General features: G+C 51.4%; 1 protein-coding gene across 4 annotated transcripts in view; it reads right to left on the bottom strand.

Moving 5' to 3' along the window:
* sash1a (SAM and SH3 domain containing 1a) overlaps positions 1-13553 on the bottom strand; it is a 233169-nt gene that overhangs the window by 64528 nt on the left and 155088 nt on the right. For all 4 annotated transcript variants that reach the window (XM_072504812.1, XM_072504821.1, XM_072504828.1 and 1 more), the window contains exons 3-5: positions 10780-10830; positions 10589-10638; positions 9657-9697 (exon numbers count right to left, since the gene is read on the bottom strand). In XM_072504812.1, the coding sequence (XP_072360913.1) occupies positions 9657-9697; positions 10589-10638; positions 10780-10830 (142 nt within the window). The remainder of the gene's footprint in view (positions 1-9656; positions 9698-10588; positions 10639-10779; positions 10831-13553) is intronic.

Below are 13553 nucleotides of genomic sequence, written 5' to 3'. Positions count from 1 at the left end.
TCATACATTTTAACAAAATGCAAACCTATCCTGTGGCGTTGTTGGTTTACTCTGGTCCAAAGGCCTTTGCGCAAGGTGTCCAATGTTTACTCTGGTCCAAGACCTGTGAGCATGATGCCCGAGGGCTGTTTAGCACAGGGCTAAATCGCTGGCTTTGAAGGCAGGCCAGCAGCACGGTTCAATTCCCGTAACAGCCTCCCCGAACAGGCGCCGGAATGTGGCGACTAGGGGCTTTTCACAGTAACTTCATTTGAAGCCTACTTGTGACAATAAGCGATTTTCATTTCATCCTGGCGCCAGACAAGTGAGCACTGTGTCCGAGGTTTACCCTGGCCCAGACCTGTGAGCAGAGTGTCTGAAGTTTACTCTGGCCTTGGCCTGAGGGCACTGTGTCTGAGGTTTACCATGGCTCAGACCTGTGAGCACAGTGTCCGAGGTTTACCCTGGCCCAGACCTGTGAGCACAGTGTCCGAGGTTTACCCTGGCCCAGACCTGTGAGCACAGTGTCTGAGGTTTACCCTGGCCCAGACCTGTGAGCACAGTGTCCGAGGTTTACCCTGGCTCAGACCTGTGAGCACAGTGTCTGAGGTTTACCCTGGCCCAGACCTGTGAGCACAGTGTCTGAGGTTTACCCTGGCCCAGACCTGTGAGCACAGTGTCTGAGGTTTACCATGGCTCAGACCTGTGAGCACAGTGTCCGAGGTTTACCCTGGCTCAGACCTGTGAGCACAGTGTCTGAGGTTTACCCTGGCCCAGACCAGTGAGCACAGTGTCTGAGGTTTACCCTGGCTCAGACCTGTGAGAATGTTGTCCGAGGTTTACCCTGGCCCAGACCTGTGAGCAGAGTGTCTGAAGTTTACTCTGGCCTTGGCCTGTGAGCACTGTGTCTGAGGTTTACCCTGGCCCAGACCAGTGAGCACAGTGTCTGAGGTTTACCCTGGCCCAGACCTGTGAGCAGAGTGTCTGAAGTTTACTCTGGCCTTGGCCTGTGAGCACTGTGTCTGAGGTTTTCCCTGGCCCAGACCAGTGAGCACAGTGTCCGAGGTTTACCCTGGCTCAGACCTGTGAGCACAGTGTCCGAGGTTTACCCTGGCCCAGACCTGTGAGCACAGTGTCCGAGGTTTACCCTGGCCCAGACCAGTGAGCACAGTGTCTGAGGTTTACCCTGGCTCAGACCTGTGAGCATGTTGCCCGAGGTTTACCCTGGCCCAGACCTGTGAGCACAGTGTCTGAGGTTTACCCTGGCCCAGACCTGTGAGCATGTTGCCCGAGGTTTACCCTGGCCCAGACCTGTGAGCACAGTGTCTGAGGTTTACCCTGGCTCAGACCTGTGAGCATGTTGCCCGAGGTTTACCCTGGCCCAGACCTGTGAGCACAGTGTCTGAGGTTTACCCTGGCTCAGACCTGTGAGCACGGTGTCTGAGGTTTACCCTGGCCCAGACCTGTGAGCACAGTGTCTGAGGTTTACCCTGGCCCAGACCTGTGAGCACAGTGTCTGAGGTTTACCCTGGCTCAGACCTGTGAGCACGGTGTCTGAGGTTTACCCTGGCCCAGACCTGTGAGCACAGTGTCCGAGGTTTACCATGGCTCAGACCTGTGAGCACAGTGTCCGAGGTTTACCCTGGCCCAGACCTGTGAGCACGGTGTCTGAGGTTTACCCTGGCCCAGACCTGTGAGCACGGTGTCTGAGGTTTACCCTGGCTCAGACCTGTGAGCACGGTGTCTGAGGTTTACCCTGGCCCAGACCTGTGAGCACGGTGTCTGAGGTTTACCCTGGCCCAGACCTGTGAGCACGGTGTCTGAGGTTTACCCTGGCCCAAACCTGTGAGCACAGTGTCTGAGGTTTACCCTGGCCCAGACCTGTGAGCACAGTGTCCGAGGTTTACCCTGGCCCAAACCTGTGAGCACAGTGTCTGAGGTTTACCCTGGCCCAAACCTGTGAACACAGTGTCCGAGGTTTACCCTGGCCCAAACCTGTGAGCACAGTGTCCGAGGTTTACCCTGGCCCAAACCTGTGAGCACAGTGTCTGAAGTTTACGATGGCTCAGATCTGTGAGCACGGTGTCCGAGGTTTACCCTGACCCAGACCTGTGAACAGTGTCCGAGGTGTACCCTGGCCCCAGGCCCGTGAACACGGTGTCTGAAGTTTACGATGGCTCAGACCGGTGAGCACGGTGTCCGAGGTTTATCCTGGCCCCAGTCCTGTGAGCAAGGTGTCCGATGCTAACCCTGGCCCAAGAACCGCAAGAAGGGTGTCCAAGGTTTACCCTGGCCCCAGACTTGTGATCACTGAGTCCGAGGTTTACCCTGGCCCCAGACCTGTTAGTACGGTGTCCGAGGTTTACCCTGGCCCCAGGCCTGTGATCACTGAGTCCGAGGTTTACCCTGGCCCCAGACCTGTTAGTACGGTGTCCGAGGTTTACCCTGGCCCCAGGCCTGTGATCACTGAGTCCGAGGTTTACCCTGGCCCCAGACCTGTTAGTACGGTGTCCGAGGTTTACCCTGGCCCCAGGCCTGTGATCACTGAGTCCGAGGTGTACCCTGGCCCCAGGCCTGTGATCACTGAGTCCGAGGTTTACCCTGGCCCCAGACCTGTTAGTACGGTGTCCGAGGTTTACCCTGGCCCCAGGCCTGTGGGGTGTCCGAGGTTTACCCTGGCCCCAGGCCTGTGATCACTGAGTCCGAGGTTTACCCTGGCCCCAGGTCTGTGATCACGGAGTCCGAGGATTACCTTGGTTAGGCAGTACAGTTCTTTGGTGATTAGTTAGAGCAATTAGGAAGTGTTTGCTACGAGACTGAAGACAGAAGAGGCCAAACCAAGACAGCAGGTTCCCTTCTCCAAAAGGACATTAGTGAACCAGTTTGGTTTTTACAATAATCCAGCAGCTTCATGATCAATTTTACATTTGACAGCTTTTCATTTCCCAGTCTTTAAAACTGAAATCAAAAGCTCAAATTGAACACATGCTTGCTGGATTACTAGTCCAGGATTCTGAATTAGTCTAATAACATGAGCACTGCACCACCCTACAATCAGGTCATTAGCTGGAGTAAACATGAAGTTCTCACTCCCAGCTTTGAGCTCATTATGGTCAGGACCATCGATTGCCTGTGTTCCTTGATTAAAGAGATGATCTTGCCAGCCCCCAAGTTATCCTCTCCACCCATTCGACTGCGACACAGGCTGGGTCGAACCAAGAAGATTTGGGACTGGGTTGAATCCTGAGACTTGCACAGAAACAGGAGGAGTCCATTCAGCCTGTTTCACCATTCAAGGGAATTATAGCCGATCTGTATTCTAAATCAACCCACCTGCCTTAATACACTGTAATGGAGCTAGGACCTACTTCTTTTTATGGGTGCGTGCTCTGCATTGTGCTGAGTAATGTTTTTTTATCATCTCTCCTGAATGATCTGGCTCGGATTTTAAAGTTATGCCCCCTTGTCCTGGAGTCCCCCCACAAGCAGAAAAAGTTCCTGTCTACCCCATCAATAGCTTCTGAATCTTAAAAATCTTCAATATTTCAAGGAATACCATTTCAGTTTATTTCTCTCCTCATAATCTAACGCTTGGAATAAGTGTAAATCAGTGCTGTATTCATTGAAGGTGAATACATTCTTTTTTAAAAAATTATTTTTATTCAAATTTGTCAAAAAACATAATTTTTGCATAACCGTACACAACAATTAACAGAACAAAATAAATGTTAACCGTATATACAAAGAAAAGAACAATACAACGTAATGATCCCCCCCCCCCACCCCCGGATGCTGCTACTGCTGACCTTTACTGCTCTCCTAGGAAGTCGGGGAACGGCTGCCACCTCCGAGAGAACCCCGCCATGGACCCTCTCAAGGCAAACTTTATTTTCTTGAGACTGGGAAACCCAGCCATGTCACTAACCCAGGTCTCTACACTCGGGGACTTCGAGTCCCTCCACATTAAAAGGATCAGTCTCCGGGCTACCAGGGAGGCAAAGGCCAATACGTCGGCCTCTTTCGTTCCTGAACTCCCAGATCGTCTGACACACCAAAGATCGCTATCTCTGGACTCGGCACCACCCACGCTAAGATCTTGGACATTGCCTTAGCAAAACCCTGCCAGAAACCCTTAAGAGCCGGGCATGCCCAGAACATATGGACATGATCTGCAGGGCTTCCCGCACACCTCGCACACATTTATCCTCAACCCCAAAGAGCTTGCTCATCCTGGTTGCTGTCATGTGCGCCCGGTGGACAACCTTAAACTGGATTAAGCTAAGCCTGGCACATGAAGAAGAGAAATTGACCCTGTTTAGGGCGTCTGCCCACAGGCCAACATCCAGCTCCCCACCTAATTCCTCCTCCCATTTGCCCTTAAGCTCCTGTACTGGGGCTTCCTCCACCTCCTGAAGATCCTGGTAGATGTCTGTCACCTTCCCCTCCCCTACCCAGGTGCCGGAGATCACCCTATCCTGTATCCTGCGTGGGGGTAGCAGTGGAAATGATACCACCTGTTTTTTGAGAAAGGTGCGTACCTGAAGGTATCCAAAAGCGTTTCCAGGAGGCAAACTGAATTTCTCCTCTCGCGTTTTCAGGCTGGGGAAGATCCCGTTTATGAACAGGTCCCTCATCCTTTTAAATCCTGCCCTATGCCAGCTTTGAAACCGTCCGTCTATCTTGCCCGGGACAAATCTGTGATTGTTGCGTATCGGGGTCCAAACGGAGGCTCCCTCCACCCCCCCGTGCCTTCTCCACTGACCCCAGATCTTTAATGCCGCCACCACCACCGGACTAGAGGAGTAGCGGGCCGGCGAGAACGGCAGAGGTGCCGTTACGAGTGCCCCTAGGCTGGTACCTTTACATGAAGCCGCCTCTAACCACTACCACGTCGACCCCTCCCCCAATACCCATTTCCGAATCATGGCTATGTTAGCCGCCCAATAGTAGCTGCAAAAGCTCGGCAGCACCAGCGCCCCCCCCACCCCACCCCCCCAACTGCGCTCCAGGTACAGTCTCTTTACTCGCGGGGTCTTATTTGCCTATACGAATCCTGAGATGATCTTGTTCACCCTCTTAAAGATGGACTATGGGATGAAGATGGGAAGGCACTGGAAGACGAACAGAAATCTGGGGAGGACCGTCATGTTAACGGTCTGCACCCTCCACGCTAAAGATAGCGGGAGCATGTCCTACCTTTTGAAGTCCCCCTCCATCTGCTCTACCAGCCAAGATAGATTAAGCTTGTGGAGGGCATCCGAGGGACACAGCCCTCAATCCTAGCAGCCAAGATCTTGGCCAGCAGTTTGGTGTCTACGTTCAGGAGCGATATCGGTCTATAAGATCCACACTATAGCGGATCTTTCTTTCGTTTGAGGATGAGTGAAATCGAAGCCTGTGACATTGTTGGGGGGAGGGTCCCTCTCTCTTTGGCCTCATTAAAGGTCCTTAGCAGGAGTGGGCACAGCAGTTCCGAAAATTTCTTGTAGAATTCTACAGGGTAGCCGTCCGGCCCTGGGGCTTTGCCCGACTGCATGTTCCCTAAACTCTTTACCATCTCCTCCAGCTCTATCGGGGCCCCAGTCCCTCCACCAGATCTTCTTCCACCTTTGGGAACCTCAGTTGGTCCATGAATTGCTTCATCCCCTCCCCCCCTGGCAGGGGTCCTGACTCATACAAGTTATCGTAAAACGCCCTAAAGACTTTGTTCACCCCCTCTGGGTCTATGACCGTGTTGCCCTCCTTATCCCGTACTTCCCTGGCCGCCTCCCGCTTGCGAAGTTGGTGCGCCAGCATTCTACTTGCTTTCTCCTTGTATTCGTAGACAGCCCCTTTGGCCTTCCTCAGCTGTGCTACCGCGCTCCCTGTGGTCAGCAGATCGAATTCCGCCTGCAGCCTCCGGCGGTCTTTCAGTAGCCCCGTCTCGGGAGTTTCCGCGTAGCTCCTGTCTATTCTGAGTATGTCCTTGACTAGCCTTTCTCTCTCCGCTCTGTCTTTCTTCTCTCTACGAGATTTGATAGAGATCAACTCCCCTCTGATAACTGCCTTCAGGGCCTCCCTCACCGTGGCTGCTGCTACCTCCCCGTATCATTAGTTTCCAGGTAATTTTTAATGTTCCTCCTTATCCGCCCACAAACCTAGTCTTCTGCCAGCAGCCCCACATCTAGCCTCCATAGTGGGGGCTGACCTCTCTCCTCTCCAAGACGCAAATCCACCCAGTGTGGAGCATGATCGGAGACTGCAATGGCCGAGTATTCTGTCGCCTCCACCCTAGGGATTAACGCCCTGCTCATCACAAAGAAATCTATACGGGAGTAGACTTTGTGGACATGGGAAAAGAAAGTGAACTCTTTCGCCCTCGGTCAGGCGAATCTCCACGGGTCTACGCCCCCCACCTGTTCCATGAATCCCCTCAGTTCTTTAGCCGCCGCTGGTCGCTTCCCCGACCTGGGGTTTGACCGGTCCAATACAGGGTCTAGTGTTAAAGTCACCCCCCATAATCAGATTGTGTGAGTCTAAGTCCGGAATTTTACCCAGCGTGCATCTCATAAATTTCACATCACACCAGCTCGGGGCGTAAACGTTCACTAGCACCACCCGAGTCCCCTGCAGTTTCCCGCTGACCATTATGTATCTGCCCCCTTGTCAGCTACAATATTCCCTGCCTCAAAAGCCACCCATTTGCTGACCAGGATTGCTACTCCTCTGGTCTTTGAATCCAGCCCCAAATGGAACACCTGGCCCACCCACCCTTTTCTCAATCTTGTTTGGTCCGCAAGTTTTAGGTGCGTCTCCTGTAGCATGGCTACGTCTGCCTTTAACCCCTTAAGGTGCGAGAACACGCGAGCCCTCTTGACCGGCCCATTCAGGCCCCGCACATTCCACATGATCAGCCTGGATGGGGGGCTAACCCCCCCCCCACTGATTAGCCATCTCCCTTTTTTGGCTAGCCACGAGCCCACGTCCCCCGCTTACTCGAGCCCTCCCATTGGAGGCCCCCACCCCCCGACTCTCCCTCTGTTCCCCCAAGTTGGCACCTTTTCTGTCAGCCAAGCAGCATCCCATCACCCCCCCTCTAGCAATCCCGTGATCAAAAAACCCCAAGTCAAGCACCCGCTTGACACTGGCTCTCCCCCCATTACGCTGCTGTGTGTCAGCTGACCCATGCTGACCCCGGCCGCTCCCGCCTGTCTCTGATTACTCAGATGCCTCAATTTGTGGGTCTCTCCCTCCCTGTGGAAAGCCCAACTTATCTGCTTCAACGGCCCCCAAAGAACATTTTCCGCCCCTCCCCACAGCAAAACAAACAGGAAACCCCGGGCGCAAACCCGGCCTCATCAAAGCCACGGCCCCAGCTGCCAGGAGAGCAGCCCCACGCGTAGGGCCCCCCTCCTCCCTCTGCGGCCGAGCTCTACAAAAGCTGAAAACATGGCCGAAGAAACAGGGAACAAACAAAAATAAGAGGAAACAACATAATGTCGCTGCCTCCGGCTACTCCGCAATTACCATCCCCACCAGAGTAACGTCCCAGTGTGGCTGTCCTTTAGTTCGAGTCCAACTTTTCTTGCTTGATGGAATTCCACGCCTCATCCAGTGTATCAAAGTAATGGTGGCGATCTTGATACGTGACCCACAGCCTCGCCGGATGCAGCAGCCCGAACTTCACCCCTTTGCTGTGGAGGGCCACCTTAGCACGGTTGAATCAATGCGCCTCTTGGTCAGTTCTGCTCCCAGGTCCTGGTAGATGCGGATTACGCTGTTCTCCCACCTGCTGCTCCGCTCCTTTTTAGCCCATCGCAGGACTCGTTCCTTATCTGAGAAGCGGTGGAACCGTACAACCATGGCCCTCGGCGGTTCATTCATTTTGGGCTTCCTTGCAAGGACTCCGTGCGCCTCATCCAGTTCCAGAGGCCGAGGGAATGCTTCTGGCCCTTTCAGGGACCCCAATAACCTGGTCACGAATGCACGCGTCTGATCCCTCCTCACCCTCAGGTAGGCCCAGAATGCGCAGGTTCTGCCTCCTGGACCTGTTTTCAAGGTCTTCCAGCCTCTCCTGCCACCTCTTGTGTAGGTGTTGTGCACCTCCACCCTGCCGGCCAGGCCCAGTATCTCTTCTTCATTATCCGAGACCTTTTTCTCAATCTCCTTGATCGCCTTCTCCTGCATTCCCTGGGTCTCAACCATTTTTTCCATGGAGGCCTTCATTGGGGCCAACATCTCCGTTTTCAGGTCAGCAAAACAGCTTCTAAGAAACTCCTGCTGTTCCCGCGACCACTGGGCCCACGCTGCCTGATCCAAGCCGGCCGCCATTTTCTGATCCAAGCCCGTTCCTGCCGGTTCTCGCTGATCGTTTGTTTGGCCGTCCTGCTCCTGGTCCCCTCCATATACTGCTGTGGGGAGCCTTCTAGCGCAGTTTGCCAATCGGTTTGCGTCGAAACGGGGCCGTCAAAGCTCCTTAAAAAGGCCCATTAGTCCATTAGCGGCGGGAGCTGCCGAAAACACGACCTACCCGTGCATGGCCGCCACCGGAAGTCCCGAATACATCCTTTCTAAGGGGAGTGCCTAAAACTGTAACAGTAAGCCACATGTAGCCCAACAAGGATTTTGTATAGCTGTAGCAAAACCTGCTTATCTTTGTATTCTAATCCTTTCGAAAAGAAAGCACACATTCCAGTCAGGGTTGGGTCTCCTGACTGGGTCGGATTGGGAAGTGAAGATGGCATTTATGTTGCATGCTCAATGTCCCAAAGTATTTCACAGACTGGGGAGAAAGTGGGGACACAAAGATGAATTATGTGAACAGGTCTTCAAGACTGGGGGGAAAGGGCGCCGTGACTAAAGTTGAGGATATTAGAAACAATTTGCTTGGAATTGGGACTAAGTACAGGTCCCGATGACTGGGTGATACAAGAGTGGGGTTTATTGTGGGGCAAATAAATATACAGATGTAAGAAAATAGATATGGTGGGGGGGATTTTCTGGCCGTTCTCGCCAGCAGGATCTTCTGGTCCTGCCGATGGTGAATTTCCCAGCGGCATGGGGTGGAGTTAATGGGAAAGAGAGGCAGGACCAGAAGATCCCGCTGCCAGCCAACAGCAGGCCACTTCACGCCACCGGGAAACACCCCGTGGGAAGGGGGCACAGAAGCTCCTTTCCACAAACTGTGAGTCACACAAGATAGATTTAGACATAAACAGAAGTAGACAAAAACAAACATAAATAGAGACAAAGACAACGGGAAGGATGAATATAGGCAGATAGAGGTTAGATAGAGATTGACAGGTCGGTAGATACAGGGAGGTGGAGAAAGGGAACATAGGTATGGATACAAAGACAAATAAACAGATAGTTTGACTATGGGTCAGTAAATAAGATAAATATTTGAACAAATAAACAAGAAGATAGATAGATGATACATAAGCAAACATTGAGTGAAGTGAATGACCTATAAAACTAGAGACAGATCAAAGATAGATATGGACAGATGGGTGAATACATAATGAATCGGTGGATAGCCAGATATAAAGGGGAATAAAGATAATTGGACAGATGGAGACAGGCAAATGGATAAACGGACATAAAGACAGGTAGACAGATAGATGCAAATGCAGCGGGAAAATTGAGGATCCTTCAGTTCAACAATTTAACAGTAATCCTCAGAACCAAACAATACTCACCAACTGATCCTTCCTCCGAGCTTGACTTGCAAATCAAATGTCTGTTTAAAGAAATAAAAGTGCGCTAGTACACAAACAATATTCATTTGATTAAAAGAGCTCCAGCTCAAAGACTCTTTACTTAACAAATATGTTCCCCATGAATAAACCAACTGTCCTTCCTGATGCTATGCTGTTGCTCATGAAACCCCTCCCAAGTCTCTCTATGTTCACCGTTGAGACTTTGGTCTGAAATTCTCTGGGCAAAAAGCACTCTGCCATGTCTCATTCATTTAGCCTCTTGGCTGAGAGCTACATAATGCCAGTGCCTTTGGAGCTGGAAGGTTTGTCTATCCTATTGATCTTTGCATCCAATGTTCTAGCTGTTGAAGTATCCATCACCTTGTGATTATTGACCTAATATGTGATCTAGAAATACCCTTCAGAAGTCCGTTTGTTAACTTGATGCCCGCTGAAAAGCAGCTATTTCCACGCCTGATGGGTTTTGATGGAGTAAATTGGGAGAAACTGTTTCCACTAGCAGGTGGATCCATGAGCACTGATTGAAGTAGTTTGGCAAAAGAACCAGAAGGAAGATGAGAATTTATTATTATTTTTTTTTAAAAAAAACACAGAGCGTTATGATGTTCTGGGCCACATTGTGCGATAGAGTTCAATGTTTCACTAACAGGGGCAACTACAACTCAGTGCAAACCATGAAGAAGTTTTCTTTTGTGCTGGATATCCTGAATATGTCTGGATTCTGAAATGAGCCTGACTCATCATTCTGGCTTTGTGGCTGTCAGCCACACAGCAGGGCGGAGATAGTGACACAATCTGCCCCTTGTGCTAAGAAAATGAAACACCACTTACAGGTGCTGGTGTGTTTATCCGAAAGCATGAGTGAGGAAGTATTTTGGTGATGTTGCCCAAATGCTGTAAACATCACTTACTCTCTCTCGCTCTCTGGTGTTGACGCCACACTCCCCAAGGCACGTGATTCCTGGGGGAGAAAAAAAAAATCACACTCAGTCACTGCTGAAGAAGAGAAGAAAAACACCGTTGATATTACAGGATGAATTTGATAAATGTGTTGTGTTCCTGGAGACATTCCAGGAGGATTTTGAAGGGAAGCCATACTTACTGAAGTCTCAGGCAGCAGCTGTGGTGATGGTGGATTGGCAACAGCGCTTTCCTGAAATCAGAACACATGGAGTCATTGTAAATCAGTAAAACGTGGCAGTTTTCATTCCAGAATTATCACAGCCAGAGTCAAGAGCAAAACAGGGTAGAATCAGTGGAACTGCTGCATCCTGTTTATCAAAGAGACAAAACAAGTCAGAAAACTTAATTACAGGGATGGGGTTTTTCAAAATGAGAGGCAGTATAGATTTCACATTGCTGGTCAGAGTGGGTCTGAATCTTGGATTTAACCCTGCATCGGATTCTTCAACTTTAATGGCACCGGACACAACCAACATTAAAAACACACTCAGAAATATAGGCGCTACAGACAGATTTTGTACATGTTGAGCCCAACACTGCCCAATATGAAGCTCATTTCCCCTCCTCACCAAAAGACTTGCATTTATAAACACTTTCCGTGTCCTAAAGGCATCACAAATGCTTTACAGCCCATGAAGTACTTTTATTCAGGGAATTTTCCATTATAATAAACTCAACACTCATTAAACATTATACAATTCTCATCATGAACAATCAACCTAGCATACCACCCTATATGCCCCGTTTTTAATTACAATACAACCCCCCCCCCCCCCCAATGATTACCAAAGGAGACAAACAGCTTCCACCTCGAGACCCCTCCTACGATCCCCGGTGGCAAACTTATTCTTATACAAATGTAGACATTCTGATTAGTCTCTCACTGTCGCCAGCTCCAGAGCCCACACCCTATCAAAATCCACCTCCGGGATATTGGGCAGGCAAAGGCCAAAACATATGCCTCTCTCCCCCCTCCTGCACTCCCGGGTCATCCGATACCCCAAATATCACAACCCACAGGTTCAGGGCGACCTTGACTTTAAAAAAAAAATGTTTTTATTGAAGTTTTGACATGTTCTACACTATATATTCGGTAAGCAGAACTGTGCAGGTTACAATGTACATATCATTTTCCTCCGTGCCGATCTCCCCCGCTGCCCAATCACTCGCTGTTCCAGGGTCCTTTCCTCGGCCCTTCACTGTATAACGGGCAGTTATCAGCTATTTACACGTGGGCGGTGCCCTCCCCTCCCCCTTCCCCCCACCTTCTGTCATTGGGCCTACCCAATTGCCTTCTCCCCTCTCCCCGTCCTATTTTCGGCATCCCCTTGAGGGTTCCATTTCTTGTGGTCTTGTTCTAGTCTCCCTGGCCTCTGTGACAATTGTTTTCTAGCCACCCCCCCCCCCCCCCCCCCCTTCCTTTTTCCGGTAGCCTCCCGCCCTCCCTTTCCTGCCTGCTCCCTGTGGTCCCGTTGGTTCCTGTGCATTCCCTCCTCCCTTCACTCTATTGGCTGTTGACTTCGAACAGGTCCTGGAACAAGTTGGTGAATGGCTTCCACGCTTTGTGGAAGCAATTCTCTGATCTTCAGTTGGGAACTTGATCTTCTCCAGGTGGAGAAGTTCCGATCGGCAGTGCCAGCCAGTCTGCAGCTGTGGGTGGTGCTGCTGATCGCCAGCCGAGCAGGATTCTCCGGCGGGAGGTTAGAGAAGCCAACATGAAGGGTGCTGGCCCTCTTCCCCATGAATAGTTCTGGCTGGTCCGATACCAGCCAAGACTGCTGCACCCGGGCATGGCTCCACCCTCACCCCCACAACCTTAGACATTGTCTTGAAGAAGGCTGTGCAGGACCCGACGAGTCTGGGGCAGGCCCAGAACATAGAACGCAGACGGAGGCCATTCGGCCCATCGAGTCTGCACCGACCAACTTAAGCCCTCACTTCCACCCTATCCCTGTAACCCAATAACCCCTCCTAACCTTTTTTTGGACACCAAGGGCAATTTAGTATGGCCAATCCACCTAACCTGCACATCTTTGGACTGTGGGAGGAAACCGGAGCACCTGGAGGAAACCCACGCAGACACGGGGAGAACGTGTAGACTCCTCACAGACTGTGACCCAGCGGGGAATCGAACCTGGGACCCTGGCGCTGTGAAGACACAGTGCTAGCCATTTGTGCTACTGTGCTGCCCATGTGGGTGTGGCTGATCGGGTCTCCTTAGCACCGTTCACATTTGTCCTCCACCTCCGGGAAGAACCTGCTCATTTGGGTTCTTGACAGCTGTGCTCCGTGCACCACTTTCAGCTGCATGAGGCTTAGCCTGGTGTCTGAGGTGGAGTTGACCCTCTTCAGTGCTTCGCTCCAGAGTCCCCACCCTATTTCCGTTCCTGGCTCCGTGTCTCACCCAGTGGGGAGCGCGTCCTTTCTAAGACTCAGCCACACAGGTCCCCACAGTTTCCCTTCCCCAGGCCTTCAGCGTCCAGTAACTCCTTTAGCATTGTGCTTCTCAGGGTTCGAGGGCATTTACTCGTCTGGTTTTGACCTGCAGATGTCGGAGTTTGTTCCCGTTTGGTAATTCCAGTCTCTCCGTCAGCTCCTCTATGGTTGCTAGTCTATCTCCCATGTAGAAGTCCCTAACAGTCAGTGTCACCCCGTCCTGTCTCCACCTCTTAAAGGTGGCGCAAGCATGGCTGGTACAAACCTATGGTTGCCGCAGATGGGGGCCATGATGAAAACTTCGGTCAGACTGAAATGTAGCCTCATCTGGTTCCAAGTTCTCAGGGTTGCTACCACCACTGGGCTAGTTGAGTGTTTTACTGAAGGGGATGTGAGTGCTGCCGTGGTGAGGACCCGGAGGGTTGTTCCTCTACAGGAGGAACAACCATTCTCACCTATTCAGTGTCTGGATCCTTC

Source organism: Scyliorhinus torazame, chromosome 1, assembly GCF_047496885.1.
Source record: "Scyliorhinus torazame isolate Kashiwa2021f chromosome 1, sScyTor2.1, whole genome shotgun sequence".
In the NCBI taxonomy this organism is placed as follows: Eukaryota; Metazoa; Chordata; class Chondrichthyes; order Carcharhiniformes; family Scyliorhinidae; genus Scyliorhinus; species Scyliorhinus torazame.
Note: the sequence above shows the minus strand (reverse complement) of the source record. Positions and strands in the feature narration are given on the sequence as shown.